The 16,083-nt window shown below is 37.6% G+C and overlaps 2 protein-coding genes across 6 annotated transcripts in view; one reads left to right on the top strand and one right to left on the bottom strand.

The window, feature by feature from the left end:
- The window catches only part of VPS54 (VPS54 subunit of GARP complex), a 170,003-nt gene extending 161,154 nt beyond the window's left edge, over positions 1 to 8,849 (top strand). Inside the window, exon 22 of the mRNA XM_042981514.1 lies at positions 8,781 to 8,849. Within this exon, the coding sequence (XP_042837448.1) occupies positions 8,781 to 8,805 (25 nt within the window). The 3' untranslated portion in view covers positions 8,806 to 8,849. The remainder of the gene's footprint in view (positions 1 to 8,780) is intronic.
- UGP2 (UDP-glucose pyrophosphorylase 2) overlaps positions 1 to 16,083 on the bottom strand; it is a 64,868-nt gene that overhangs the window by 38,694 nt on the left and 10,091 nt on the right. For 4 of the 5 annotated variants that reach the window (XM_042981527.1, XM_042981529.1, XM_042981526.1 and 1 more), the window contains 3 exons: positions 8,856 to 8,983; positions 8,476 to 8,538; positions 7,927 to 8,034 (listed from right to left, as the gene is read on the bottom strand). In XM_042981527.1, the coding sequence (XP_042837461.1) occupies positions 7,927 to 8,034; positions 8,476 to 8,538; positions 8,856 to 8,969 (285 nt within the window). In that variant the 5' untranslated portion in view covers positions 8,970 to 8,983. The remainder of the gene's footprint in view (positions 1 to 7,926; positions 8,035 to 8,475; positions 8,539 to 8,855; positions 8,984 to 16,083) is intronic. The other variant, XM_042981525.1, reaches the window with a different exon arrangement.

Below are 16,083 nucleotides of genomic sequence, written 5' to 3'. Positions count from 1 at the left end.
CGAACTGCTCATTACTAAAATCAAACTTGTATATTCCCTATAAGCCAACCCTCGTATAGTATGTGGACAAAAATTCTTTCAAAATAACCGTGACAATCCCAAATTCCCTAAAAAATGAAACTGAAGCCTCTTGACGTCATCCTGTTTATGCTGTGTATTAGCTTTAAACTCTGCAGTACTAAATAGCCAGTGATTAAAGAAGTATAGAGTACACTTCATTTATGTAATTCACATCGTTGAAGCAGCCCTGGAAGAATGAAGGTGGGGAAGGGGGAAAAGGCCAGAGGCTATAAAAAGAAATCTTTATAGAAGATTAGACCGCAGGTGTGAGTGGGTGGATAAAGGCTAAGAGAAAGGCTAGCTGAGGGTGGAGCGAGGCCCACCTCTTCCTTGAGAGAAGTCTGAATGAAGGAAAAAATAATATTTTAGAAAGATACGTATTTGTTCAGCTTGTGTATTTAAGGGAAAAGGTAAAGTGGGAACCAGAGCCCTGTAAGGGTTTAAGAAGAAACATATTTTAAAGTGGCACAATGGACCTTCTGGGGATGATGGAAAAGTTCTAATTCTTGATTTTGGTGGTGCAAAAACCAAATGCATTTGGATGCATTTGCCAAAACTCATAACACAGAACAAGGGTATCATTTATTATATGTTAATTACCTCAATAAACCTGACATTCAAAGATAAAAGCCATTAACAGCTAAAATGCTGATTAACCTTATAAGGTTTGTTAATCAAAATTACAAAAAAAACCCAAACAGAATAAGCACCTAATTTTAATCTATTTGGGTTATGTTTTACAATGTTGAAAACTCTGAACAAATTGTGTGAGGTAGTTGGTGAAGCATGGTTTTTAAAATCTGTTCCAATTTCCCACCATTAAGGTCTCTCTTAAATGGAAACTGCAGTTTCTGACATCTCGGCCAGTGAGCAGGTGCCAAAATGGCAGGTAAAGAGACTCAGCTCTAGACTTGGAAAAGTAGCCTTATCCACCATATGCTCCACAACCAGCAAACAAGCTACATGCTATAAGCCTATTATTTTTATACTACTACTATTCTCAAAGCCTTTTTTTCTCTTTATTTTTCCTCCCATAATCAGAGAAGTCTTGTCTCAAATTCACTCCAGGAGATCACCTTAACACCACGATGTCTTTCCTAAGCCCCCATGGGATTTAGATGCTTCCGCAGCATCCTATGGACTGCTTATTGCAGTCTTCCGTAGTTAGCCATTTCTGGGTCCATCTCCTCCACAAACTTGAGGCCAAAATGCCAGAGGGAAGAATACTTATTTTTGTAGCCCCAACTAGTGACTGGCAGAGAGGAGGCCCATAAGAGTTCCTTGAATGAGATTCAAGAGAGTAGTTCTGCATTAAAAAGGGAGAGAAAGAGAAAGAGAACCTTTCATTAACCTTTACAGGTAATGAACCTCTTTGAGAATCTGATGAAAGGAAATCTAACCTGAAAAAATGTATATTTATACACAGTTTTACTTGTAGTTTCAAGAAATCTATGAAGGGCCTACAATCCCTAAAAAGACCTCCCAGGTTGAGATGCCTGGTATAGACCTTCTAGTCTCATCTTGACTACACAATGGGACAAGCACAGAGTCTGCTGTTCACATCTCATCTAAAATAAGGAAAAGGAATTAGAGTTGACCCTTAAACAATGTGAGAGGTTGGAGCAACAACCCCCCACGCAGTCAAAATCTACATATTAACTTCTGACTCTCCCAAAACTTAACTACTAATAGCCTAGTCTTTTTTTTTTTAATTTTTTTTTTTAACTTTTTATTTATTTTTGGGACAGAGAGAGACAGAGCATGAATGGGGGAGGGGCAGAGAGAGAGGGAGACACAGAATCAGAAGCAGGCTCCAGGCTCTGAGCCATCAGCCCAGAGCCCGACGCGGGGCTCGAACTCAAGGACCGCAAGATTGTGACCTGAGCCGAAGTCGGAGGCTTAACCGACTGAGCCACTCAGGCGCCCCGAAATAATAGCCTAGTCTTAAATGGAAGCCTTACCAATAATGTAAACAGATTAACATATATTTTGTATATGTAATATATACTGTATTCTATCAAGAAAGTAAGTTAGAGAAAAGAATACCATAAGGAAGAGAAAATATATTTACAGTATTATAAAAAAAACCTCATGTATATCTGGATCCACACAGTTCAAACTCATGTTGTTCAAGGGTCAACTGTAGTAAAATATCCCCAAGGAATTAGTGGGCAGAAAGGATCATAGGTATGTTTGAGCCATCCATCTTGTTTTATATAAAAATTCTCCCAGAACCAATCTTGTAGGTTCAGGGCTATCACATAGTTAATAAGCGTAAATTCCCTTATAGTTACACCACAGTTGAAGATGTAAGGTAGGAGAACCTCACAGATCTATTTTTCTTATCTGATTATAAGACATAAAATGCCTACATAAAAGATAAATTTGGAGATTGTAATAAATAAAATTATCCATATTAGGTCTTGAAAAGCATGAGCCACGGTCCAAAAAGAATCTCTGTGGATAGGGACTGGGCAGGGGGCAACGGCATGTTCAAGGAGTGCTACTACCATCTATACCTGTTATGATTTTCCCAAGGAACTCAGGTCTGTCGGAGTGGATTGCCCTCTGCTCTACACACAAGGGTAGTAGTTAGAGACCCTGGTCCAACACTATTACCTCAAGTCTCTCAAAGCCAATCATGGAACTGACATTAAAGTGGCCACATATTTACCATTACTATTTCTGTAGAGAAACAAATTAAGTAACCAAAATGGAATTAAGGATCACAGGCCCAAGATCAGCCTCCTTAGTCCCATCCCCTTCCAGAAATTAAGGGCCCTGTATATAAAGGCATGTGAAGGAAGACAGTTCTGGGAAAAAATTAAAGACTGTTAATTTCATCGTGGAATCAAAAGGTAGAGAATTAGAGCTTTGGCAATATTTGCTAAATTAGTATAAATATATTTGCTTAGATTAGTAGTTCTATATATTACCATTTTAAAACTTTACATCAAGGAAAAGATGAGACTCTTTGGTAGCCAGCCAGCTATATCCTCACAGCCAGTTTCTTAAATGTCACTATTTCCTTTTGTGTGGAATGCTTTTTTATGTACTTATTTTGAGACAGAGAGAGAGAGAGAGAGAGAGAGAGAGAGAGAGAGAGAGGGGGAGAGAGAGAGAGAGGAGGCCAATAAGAGTTTCTTGAATGAGATTCAAGCATGAGTGAGCATGAGTGAGCATGAGTGGAGGGAGGGAGAGAGAAGAGAAAGAATCTCAAGCAGGCTCTGTGCTGTCAGCACGAGCCCCATGCAGGGATCACTCTCAGGAACACCATGAAATCACGATCTGAGCCAAAATCAAGAGTTAGATGCTTAACCAACTGAACCACCCAGGCGTTCTGGCTTTTGTGTAGCACGTTTACATTCAAGATCTTTTTTATCTATGTACACACCCAAAACAAATCTCTAATGGCTATACCATTAGCTGACTGAAGTTGGAAAATTTTCACCCAACAGGGGATGCTCAAAGCAAACCATCCTGTGTCACATCATGTCAAATCCTTGACCAAACTGCCTCTAGTGAGTCTTTCAAAAAAAATATGTGCAAACATTAGTTGCACAATAGACTATGGTTCATCTTAAAAAAAAAAAAAAACAACAACTGTATTTTTACTCTGCACACATACACTAACTTTCTCAGAATGCCTTACCATTTAAACACACACATTTTAGGGGCACCTGGGTGGCTCAGTCGGTTAAGCGTCCACCTTCAGCTCAGGTCACGATCTCACGGTCCGTGAGTTCGAGCCCCGCGTCGGGCTCTGGGCTGATGGCCCAGAGCCTGGAGCCTGCTTCCGATTCTGTGTCTCCCTCTCTCCCTGCCCCTCCCCTTCATGCTCTGCCTCTCTCTGTCTCAAAAATAAACGTTAAAAAAAAAAATTAAAAAAAAATACACACACACATTTTAATGTTTTGTACTGACAGACTAAGAAAAACTCTCAATTATTTTATGGGGCAAAACAAAAAATGTGAAGCTAAAATATCACATTATATGATATTCTTCATGCCAATTCTCTGCATTAAAAAAAAAAAAAAAAAAAAAAAAAAAGAGTTGACCCTATATAAATCTTCCCCATTCACGTAGAGACAAGAACAATGACAATCAAATCAAGACCTTGGTTCCTCTAAATGAAAAAGCCTTTTTTAGAGAACATTTTCACATAAATGAGAATGCACCTTAAACAGGTTTTAAGTTAGAGCTCAAAACAATCTGTCAGCTACAGTACTACCTTCTTGAGCAGACTCTGTATCTCCTTGTTTCTTTTATCTAATTCCCATCCCTCTACATCCAAAATATAAACTTAAACATTAAGTTTGTTCAGGAACAAGTCACTAACAGCCTCTCTAGAAAAGAATGAAATGGTCAAATGAAGTTGTACATGCTGACTGGTCCTTCCTTGCTCTAATCCAAAACATGTACTTTAATACAGTTTTTAAAAATTTATTAACGTAGCTAAATATCAAGACATACCTCGATTACAACATTTATGTAGTTAACTTCCACAAAATTGGAACAAACATTATCCATACCATAACTCCATAAATTGAGTTTTTTTCTTTTAGCCAGAATTCAATAAAATATGGACTCAATAGGCTTTTCGAACAACATGTATGTGCAGAACAAACTCATGGTTACCAGAGGGGAGGGGGGATTGGCAAATTGGGGGAAAGGGAATGGGAAATACAGTCTTCCAGATATAGAATAAGTTACAGGAATAAAAGGTATGTACAGCACAGGGAATATATGCAATGCTGTATGGGGACAGATGGTAACACTTGTAGTGAGCAAAGCATAATGTATAAAATTATCAAGAATCATTATATTATACACCTGAAACTAATGTAACATTATGTGTCAACTACACTTAACAACAAATTTTTTTACAAATGTATATGCTTACTGACAGAGGACAGAGTTAAGATGAAGTATTCAACACAAGAGTAAAACATAAAATTTCAATGCCTATAAGTATATCCTTCAATCTAGTATTTATACAAATATTTTTATTTAAAAAGTAATCATCTGAATGAAAAAGGCATTTAAATTCAGTTTTCTGAGGGCCAAATAAGAAAAAAGTATACTAAAATGGGGTCAGCAAAATTTTTCCATAAAGGGCCAAGAAGGAAATATGTTAGGTTGGGTAGGCTACATGGTCTCAGTTCTAACTATTCAACTCTGCCATTGTCTCATGACAGTAGCTACAGGCTGTGTTCCAATAAAACTTTATTTATAAAACAAGGTGGCCAACTGGTAGTCTGCCAACTCCTATACAAAAACAGATATTCTATCATGACAATGTTTATGTGCACAGCTTTGATGCAAGGCTGATGTGAGACATGTTACTCTAAATGACTATTCTCCCACAATAATTTCTTTTTGGTTAGGAGGCTAAAGTATCACCTGCATTTAAAAAACAGAAACCAGAGGTGCCTGCGTGCTCAATTGGTTAAGTGTTCCACTCTTGATTTCAGCTCAGGCCATGATCTCAGTTTGTGGGATCGAGCCCCACATCAGGCTCCAGGCCAACAGCACGGAGCCTTCTTGGGATTCTCTCCCCCCCCATTCTCTGCTCCTCCCCCACTCCTTCCCCCCACCAAAATAAATAAACTTAAAAAAAAATCTAAAAAACAAAAACCTATGTGTGCTAAAAAAAGTTATGATTTGAGAGAAAAACTGATCTCTGTATAATCTCTATGACAAGAGACAGAAAATCTACAGGAAAGGGGGGAGGGAGGAAGGGAGCTGGAAGAATGTAGAGAAGCAAGGTGAACAATATTGTCCCATAATCTGTATTCTCATAATTATTTGCAAAAGTTTTTAACATTCAGAGTGTAACATTTGTGGCCTCAAGAAGCTCAGGACATAAAAGAACAAACTTATCTTTTGCCTCTGTACTCTGAAACCTTCAACATTAAGGGCAGATGGGATTATAACCATATATTTTAAAAGATGCTCAAAACCTAGGCTTCAACATTTTTAATGAAGACTTACACTTTTATAAACAGAAAAGACTTCACAAAATAAAATTCTATCCAGAATTCTATTTTTTGTATTCTTTTTCTGTATCAACTCTGCATTCCTATCAGTAACTATGGCTTACTATGGGCACACAGTGTCTTGAAAGTATTTGTCAGAACCTTGTTGGGGATGGTAGTTCTGAACTGGAAAAATCCTTAGATGGTTCTGATTCCTCCCTCCCTTCCTTCCCCACCCTGCAATCCATATTCCAAGAAACCCTTCTTTATAGCACAATCTTCTCTCAAAATACACAAAGGCAGATTTCTCACTGACAAAGCAGAATCCTGAACCTTACAATATACTAAAAGTAATGAATCTGTGTGCCTTCCTACACGGTAGGCTCTATCATCAAAAGGTTAAGTTTGTGTAGAAAAAAAAAAAGTCCATGTATGCAAGCAAGAATTAACTACACCTTTATGCCCAGGTCCAGGTCTATGATTAATTAGAAAAATGAATTTACTTCAATAAGGAATAAACTTCTAGGCAAAATTATAGTTACTTAAACTTTAACAAGTTTAAGAACTAAAAAGCATGTTCCACATTCTGGAAATAAAAGCACTCCTAACCAGGAACTATATTTAAGATTTTCTCAAGAAAAAATCCAAGGGACTCCATTAGCTTAAGTCACCATAAATGGTATATAAATGTATGTGTACAGTTATGTTCCCATAAAACTTTACAAACATAGTCAATATAGAACTTTGCCTTCAGGCAGAACTTTGCCAAAACCCTGCTCAAAACAGCCTTGTTTTAAAACCAGTATTAATTAGATACTAGAAGACTGCAGACATTCAAGAGCTAAACTATCTACATACAATTGCTCCGCTCTATCAAGTTTCTTCTACCTGCCATGAAAAGTGCTACAAACAGTGAGATGTCAAAACTGCTGACAGGAAAGAGAAGAAAGGTCAATATGTTAACAAAACCTATTTCCTAGACAATCAACTGCATTTAGATCATTCATTCAACAAACATTTGTTTAGGACACATGGTTCCCTGGCCTTCAAGGTCTCTCAGGAAGACAACACATGCATACAAACAACTACTACTCATGCCAGCTAAGTGCTACATGATGGTAGAAGTAACTACTAGTATCTGAAAAATGCTTCATGGTTTAACATGTTTCCATATATGCTTCTTAATGAAGCCTCATAGCCCTGTAAAGTACATACGTCACTTGGTATTATTCTCATTTTACATAAACCTCCTAAGTAGTAAAACTAGGATTTGTACCTCTGACACTACTGCACTACACTTCTTCAGAGCAGCTTTATGCTAGGGGTCAATGACAGAGGTGGAGGCATTTGGACTGAGCCTCAAAGAATGAGCAGGATTTTGACAGGTGAAGAGATCAATGTATTCCAAAGAAATGATATACACAGAAGTCTAGAAGCAGGGAAATACAACATGTGAAAAACAGGCAAGGGAAATATGGCTAAAGACGGGTTGAAAGCATGAGGAGAGCTTTAAGTAGGTGATTTAGCATCTGTACAAGACACTATAGGCTATCAGAAATCGGATGGTTTGGGAGAGAGAAGGAAGAAAAGAACATAAAGGAAGCTCTTACTATGTGTTTGGTACTTTGCAAAAGAATTGCCTCATATGCAGGGATTTTTAAGTTATGAGGTAGTGTTATAGGGAGATTAGACTTTCCTAAATCCTCTGCAGGACTGAAAAGATGGGACTAACAGAGGGGAAAGCAGTAGGCTATCTCTGTAGTTTTGGCATGAGGAACAGAGAATGTAAAGTGATGGTTCTTACAGGTCCCCCACAGTACCTCACCCCCAAATTTAAACCCAGGTCTTGAATTACCTTAAATTTTCATACATTTTATCTAAAACTTACCGAATCTTCTGGAGGTCTCTGGATTTTCCCCCAATCCACAGAAGGTCCCTTTTCTTGCAAAAATCGATGGAATAGCTTCCGAAATCCATCAAGGTCTTTTTTAGTGTGCTATGAAAATAGAAGTTCTTGTTACAATGAGCAGAATGCTTAATTTTAACATAGATATGTATTATACATTTAAAACACCTTTCAATTAAATTATTACACTATTAGAACATGGAGTACAGTAGAGACTTTTTTATGCCCCCAACTTAAAAGTGAAGAGGAAGAAAAGCTAATAGGAACCACACTTAAAGGAATATAAGCAAATAATCCCCAAATCTTCCAGCAGTTATCATGTAAACTCAACACCATTTGGTCCATGGGAATTTCAATTGGTTCTCTACATTTATTTGCCAGTACTTTTTTTCTACTTCTTTTAAGTGAAAATTCACTTTCACTGAAAGAAAAAGGAACAAAACACAGTTAACCTCAAAACATTAAGTATGAACTGAAATTTGAAAATGAAAAGGATGATCTATTGATTTATAAACAGAAAAGTAAAAATACCTGTCTACACTGGGAAATCTCTACACAGCTGACAAACAGCATGGTTCTATTAGAACTGGCTCTCTGGAAAAAGGCATGCAGGTTGTATGGTTGATAATTCTAACTGAGTACTGTTACCCATTTTTTTACCCAACGATACTAGAACACAAAAAAAATAATTTTTTGTTCTGATTCTTTAGACTTTAGAAACTTCCTAGAATTAAAAAAAAAAAGACAATGGTTTAACAATGGGAAAATGTTGAAAATCCTTAACTGTTAAGCAATCCTACTTTTTTTAATGCTATTATATTTTGTGCTTATTTCAGGCTGGATGATCAACAGCAGCAATAACAACTCAGCATGTAGATGGATGGAAGCAAGAAACACTGCAGAGTCCTTACCTCAAACTCATGTGATGGCGCTGTGGTAAGTATTTTTTCTAGTTCCTTCTTCACAGATAATTCTAGCTCTTGTCGAATGACTTCTTGGAACTGAGAAGCACCATCCTGAGACATGGCTTTGCTAAGATCTTAAAAATATAAAATCGCCAACAGAAAAAAAATCAGACAGCCATTCAAATAGCTGGTAAGCTATAACTGATTTATTTTTAGTTTATCAGAACATGAAAAGGGTTCACTCCTTTAGTCCCATTATCCTCTCGAAGGATATCAGTAGTGTCAACTAATTAGAGCTATATAATCACATGGCCTCAAATTTGTTACATCTACCTGCATTACTAGTATATCTGAGACACTAATAAATGCTTTTGGGAAGATGGGGCAGGTGGGAATAAAAGGATTAATCTTCATTTGGGCATTTAGTTCTATCTCTAATAATGTTTCCCTCTTAGCCATCAAAGCTGGAGAAAAATGAGAGGTGGAATAATGTTAATAAAGGTATGTTTTATGGTACATGCTCTTATGGAACTGCTGCCAGATAAAAGAACCGAAAGGGCTTAGCAATTTCACAGAAGCAAAAAAAAAAAAAAAAGTTCCCTTCTAGGCCAGCTGAAAAAAATTAAGGAATTCTTTCCATTTTAGAAGTGAAGCCCTCCAGTTTCACATTCCTTATTAAAGAAAAACCCGTTGAGAGATACTGGCAATTCCCAGGTGCCTCTATGTGTCTGGCATCAAAATTTTCACTTAAAAGGAGAACACAGGGCTCCCTGCCCACTTATTGCCCTCAGTTTTAGCCTAGACTCTTCAGTGCTTATCTGTGTCAGACAATACTATCAGGGCTTTTGGCATAGATGGCCATCTCTGGCCACAGACGGATCTCACTACAGGTGACTCACTAAAGGTAACAGAAATGCCTGATGGATGTAAACAAGTAAAAACAGAAAAATATGCAACAAGAAAACATCCCAAGCCTAAGCACCTTGGGAGAAATATGCCAACACAAGTTGTTTTACATGCTCAGCTATCTAATTATCTTGTCTTTTACTTATGAAATAAGGAACAGTCAGACTACTGTTCATATCACCTTTTCTCTTCAATATGTAACTCAAACTTATTTTATAAATGTAGTTTTGAAGCTTATGTTCAAACATTTTGTTTGATAACTAGTTCTACAAATGGTGATTAATTTACCAGAATCATTTCAGTGAAACTAAAAATACTCACACATACCATAAATTCTTTTATTTGTTATCTGGGCAGAAGAAAACATTTATTCACACAGAATTAAAGCCAACATAACCAATAAGATACTTGTGAGAGCAGAAATTAGTAAATTATGTAACTCCTGAAGCAATTTATTTAATGTAGACAGCTTCTCCTCCTAAATACCTACAAATGTTAACAAATGAGATATTTAACGTTGCTCTTCAAAAACTTTTTAAAATACATTTCCTGTAATATTAAAATCCAAGGAAGGGGAAAAACAAGGAAATTAGGTGAGAACACACAATCTAATCCTAAAATAGCTGTTTTCTAACTGTGCTTTTTTTTTGAGAGAGAGAGAGAGAGAGAGAGAGAGAGAGAGAGAGAATGAATGAATGAGCAGGGGAGGGGCAGTGAGAGAGGGAGACAGAGAATCCCAAGCAGGCTCCCTGCTGTCAGTGCAGAGCCCCCGACACCCATGAACTGCAAGATCATGACCTGAGTCAAAATCAAGAAGTCAGACGCTTAACCAACCGAGCCACCCCGGCACTCCTAACTATGCTCTTTTCCTAGGCATAAACCACAACACAACTAAGTTTATGGACTCCAGTAAAACTTTAAAGTGACCCAAATAGTGGTTCATAAATAACTTCTTTGTGAGCTAAGAAACACACATGTGTGTTTCATAAACAACCTAAATGTATGTTTCCACTAGTAAGTAGCAACTTGATTATCATCTGTTCACAGCTCCTAACAATGGATGAGTAGGTTTACATAACTATGATAGGTAACTAAAAAACTCCTGTAGAACATTTTAAACTAGAGTTAGTGTGACGTCAACTATACACATTCACCTCTTGGTTGACTTAATTGCAATTTAAAATTTATCACAGGTTAAGTATCCCCCAACCCTGCTGCCCCAGCAGTTAAATGAGTTATCCAAGGTTACAGAACCAGCATACCTGGGATATCTCTCCCACAATCTTTAAGCCAACTCCCATGTTAATGTTTAAGAAATAATTTGCAAGAAAATTCTACTAAACATAAGCATAAAACCTCTAAATTAAGGAACACATGAATTCTTTGATTCTGTGTCACTGATGGATTAAAATAGATCAAGAAATTTATAAGGATTTTTAAAATAAGGGTTTTTTTGTTGGACTCAAAAGCAGCTAACAACAGACTTGCTGCTTTGTTGCTGAAGTTATATCCTGAAAGCCAGTATTCAGTCACATTCCTAAAAAATTAGTGATGGAAACATTTAACCTATATTCTAGGCAAATGTCAAAATGAGATAATTGTAAGTGTAACCGTAAAGTTCAAAAATAATTATTAATAGCTGTTTGAGATTTGTCTACATGAGAACAGGAAAACCAAACAAAACACCAAACAAAAAACCCCACCAAACTTTGGAGACTCCCTCTACAGAACAACAGCCTATCAATCTACATGATTTAAGGCCAAAACACACAGAACCCATGTCACTATCCTCCCTATGAAGCCAAGGTAAGAAAGGTTGGCTGAAAGACATTTAATAGTACATGTGATCTTTGCCAGGTGCAGCAGGTCCAAACTTAAGATATGGATTCAAAAAAAACCCCAGATTCAAACTCAAATTGTAACAAATGTCTGTAAGAGTTATTCCTCCCTATTCTTCCATTTCTTTGATATAGCACCAAACACAAAGAACAATTTGTATTCCCTCCAGTCACTCTACAGGTATGAACAGCTTACACAACAAAAGAATATTCTAAGGAGGCTATCACCTCTTCCACCCTGTTCCACTGCGTTTCCAACACCATCCTCTGGGCAGTGCTACCAATGAAGTTTTGTTTTTTAGTGACTAAAGAATAAAGAAGGACTTGGGAATGCAAGCTGGTGCAGCCACTCTGGAAAACAGTATGGAGGTTCCTCAAAAAACTAAAAATAGAACTACCCTATGACCCACTAATTGCACTACTAGGCATTTACCCACGGGATACAGGTGTGCTATTTCAAAGGGACACGTGCACCCCCATGTTTATAGCAGCACTATCAACAATAGCCAAAGTATGGAAAGAGCCCAAACGTCCATCGATGGATGAATGGATAAAGAAGATGTGGTATATATACAATGGAGTATTACTCGGCAATCAAAAATAATGAAATCTTGCCATTTGCAACTACATGGATAGAACTGGAGGGTACGATGCTAAGTGAAATTAGTCACAGAAAGACAAAAATCATATGACTTCACTCATATGAGGACTTTAAGAGACAAAACAGATGAACATAAGGGAAGGGAAACAAAAATAATATAAAAACAGGGATGGGGACAAAACAGAAGAGACTCATAAATAGGGAGAACAAACTGAGGGTTACCGGAGGGGTGGTGGGAGGGGGGAAGGGCTAAATGGTAAGGGGCACTAAGGAATCTACTCCTGAAATCACTGTTGCACTATATGCTAATTTGGATGTAAATTAAAAAATAATAATAGGGGCGCCTGGGTGGTTCAGTCGGGTAAGCATCTGACTTCGGCTCAGGTCGTGATCTCGTGGTTCGTGGGTTCAAGCCCCGTGTCAGGCTCTGTGCTGACAGCTCAGAACCTGGAGCTGCTTCAGATTCTGTGTCTCCCTCTCTCTCTCTGCCCCTCCCCTTCTTGCACTCTGTCTCTCTCTCTCTCAAAAATAAACAAACATTAAAATAAATAAATACATTTAAAAAAATAAAAAAAGAATAAAGAAGGACTTTTAAGGATTAAAGAATATGCAAGAATAAGGACACATGCTTAATCAAGAAGAGTATCTACCTTAAAGACATGACACAGATCGGGAGACACATAGCTAGAAACCATTTCTCTTTGCAGTGACTTCCTTATCTATCCTGAATTTTTTAAGAAAGGTCTGGAATTTGGGGTAGGAAAAGAAGTACAGACCTTAAAAGCTTTCTTGGACTTCTCAGGTTACACTTCCAGCAATGATAGTTGTATTTCTAATTGAAAGTCAATTAAAGAATCCTCTGAATAATGCAAGATTTCTAACCTCCCAAATGTTTTATCCCTCCTTACTTTCTAGCAATAGAAAATGGATCATCCTCAACGTTAGAGAGTGGATTAGGAATCAAACATTTCATTACGATGGTGATAACTCAAAACATTTTTAGAGAGGAGAGGGAGAATTTAATCTACCCTCAACATTTTACAGATGAGGAAACTGCGGCTGAAATAGTTAAATGAGTTATCCAAAGTTACAGAACCAGCTAATGGTGGAGGTCAGAAGCAAAGCCCCATCCCACCACAATGAGGCAGAACATCCTGCTCATTTTTTCCTCCTACTCTGACTCTCTTTAATCCCTGGCACAAAATTCATAAGTACTCTCCTCCAAAAGCATTTCTATCAGAATGTCTTCTTATACCCAGTGGAACTGACAGGAAACTCATCTCCACATGGGCTTACTAGAATGGTCCTGGTTGATTTAATTATAATTTAGTCAATTTGGGATATAACAGGCAGTAACTATTTTTTTTAAGAAGTTTTCCTGCCACCTCAATTTCCTAATTCTTCCTTGTTCACAAGAATTAAAATTTCAACATCATGGACTTTCCCCTATCCAACTGGAGCAAAAAAAAAAAAGGGAGTGGGGGAAGAGGAAAGCAATAGAATCAAGAGGTAGGAGACATTCAATCTAACATTTATTTTCATTTAATTCAGGTATTTCATTTCATCCATTTCATCAACTAAGAGGTATACATAATACCCTTCCCTGACATCCTGATACTGGCACAAACAAAACAACTTCACGTTCTAAAGGAGAAAGCCAGCTTCACAATGCACAGGCCACGGAAAGGGCAACAAAGAGGTTAGGAGCTCTCCCCAGGCCACCTCCCACCCACTACTCATTAGCTCTATCAGTCCCAACCTTCCTTGGAAACTCATATTGAGAGGAACCCGAAGTCAGAGAATTAAAGAGCTCACTTAATCTTTAACCTGGAAATGGCTTGCAATCCACGTATAGTAGTTCCCCCTCATCTATGGGGGCTGTGTTCCAAGACTCCCAGTGGATGACCTAAACCACAGATAATACCAAACTCTATATTTACTATGTTTTTTCTTATACATACATAGCTATGATAAAGTTTAATTTACAAATTAGGCACAATAGGAGATTAACAATAAAAAGATAACTATAGTATAATAGTTATGAGAATGCGGTCTCAAAATATTGTAATGTACTCAGCCTTCTTGTGATGCTGTGAGAAAATAAAATGCCTAAATGATGAGATGAAGCGAGGTGAATGATGTAGGCACTGTGATATAGCATTAGGCTACGGCAGGCATGTCTCGTTTTATTGCACTTTGCTCTTCTTGCACTTTGCAGATATTGCATTCATTTTTGTTCTTCTTTCCCCCCAAAGCTGAAGGTCTGTGGTAACCCTGAATTGAGCAAGTATATCAACACCATTTTTACAACAGCATTTACTCACTTTGTGTCTCTGTGTCACATTTTGGTAATCTTGCAATATTTCAAATTTTTTCATTATTGTTATATTTGTTATGGTGATCCGTGACCAGTGATTATGACTCGCTGAAAGCTTAGATGATGATTAGCATTTTTTAGCAATAACAAATTTTTAATTAAGGTACATACACTTAGATATAATGCTATTACATGCTTAATAGCTTATAGTAGAAATATAACTTTTAAATGTGCTAGGAAACAAACAAAAAAATACTCATTTGACTCCCTTTATTGCAATATTTGCTTAATACTGTGGTCTAGAACCAAACCTGAAGTATCTCTGGGGTATGGCAGTATTGACCTTCTGACAATATGTCAGGAGGAGGAACATCTGCTTCTAGACCTCAGTTGACTGCATGTGAGTGAAACGGTGGATAATGGGGGCTACTCTCAGTATAGAACTCCCAAGAATGTATTGGCAACTGTAAATATAACCATGGATGAAACTAAAGACATATATTGACTAGATTTATGACCAATTAAAGCTAATCATCCTCTTTTGGGCTCTCATTGCAGTCCTTAAACTCAGTTATTTGTGAGTATTCCTCCTAGAAAATCTTTTCTTGTTTGAATTCCATTACTCAATATTACTCTGTATCTTTTCCACCTCTGTGACCAGGCCTCAGTTTCCCTAACTGGCTCTTTCTTCTCCTACTCCCTGGGTTTCCTTAAGATTCTGTCCCCAGACCACTTTTCCCTTCAATAGTACCCTTACCAGTATCCCAGTATCCTTATTGATAACTCCCAAATATATGCCTCGTATCCTCATCTTTTTTCCTGAGCTCCAGACTCACCTTCCCTACAGCCTTCTAGACCTTTCCCACCTGGATACCAGGGCTGGATACCTCACACTGAACATATCCAAATTGTCTAAACTAAACTCACCTCCCTGCCCCCCAATATATGAACATTGTCCCACTCAGTCCTAGATGACCTAGAAACCTCACTCACAGAAGGCTCTTCCCTCCTTTCCCCTCACATTACATCCAATCCAATACTATACACTTCAGTTGCCACAATTCTCCTTCATCGCTTTCCATTCCCACTGCTGCTACCTGAATTTTCCTCTCATTTTCAATCTCCTGGTCATGACAACAACAGTTTTCAAACCAGTCTGCCCATTTGTCACTTTAATCTGGTGGTACCAGGCAGAATGGATTGGTCTCCCTAAGCTGCAACCCCAATCATATCACTTCTCTTCTTCATTGATGGGATTTGCATTTGATGGGAAATAAATACAAATTCCTTAGCCAGACATGTTTTAATAGCCAAGCTGAAGTAACTTTTTGAGTAGACAACGCTAATGAAAGTGCTAGAGCATAACATCTAAAGGTTGCAATTTCTTAATTCATTTGTGATATCTCAATAGAGCTTCTAAAACTTTAATGTGTACACAAATTACCTGAAGGGCTTGTTAAAACAGATTCCTGGGCAAGCTCCTGGGATCCTGACTCTGGGAGTAGGTATGGTGTAGGAAGAATATGCATTTCTAATAAGTGAATGCTACCTGTATTGCTTTGAGTAGCTCTG

This window comes from Panthera tigris, chromosome A3, assembly GCF_018350195.1.
Source record: "Panthera tigris isolate Pti1 chromosome A3, P.tigris_Pti1_mat1.1, whole genome shotgun sequence".
NCBI classification, from domain to species: Eukaryota; Metazoa; Chordata; class Mammalia; order Carnivora; family Felidae; genus Panthera; species Panthera tigris.
The sequence above is the reverse complement of the archived record's forward strand: the minus strand, read 5'-3'. Positions and strand labels throughout refer to the sequence as shown.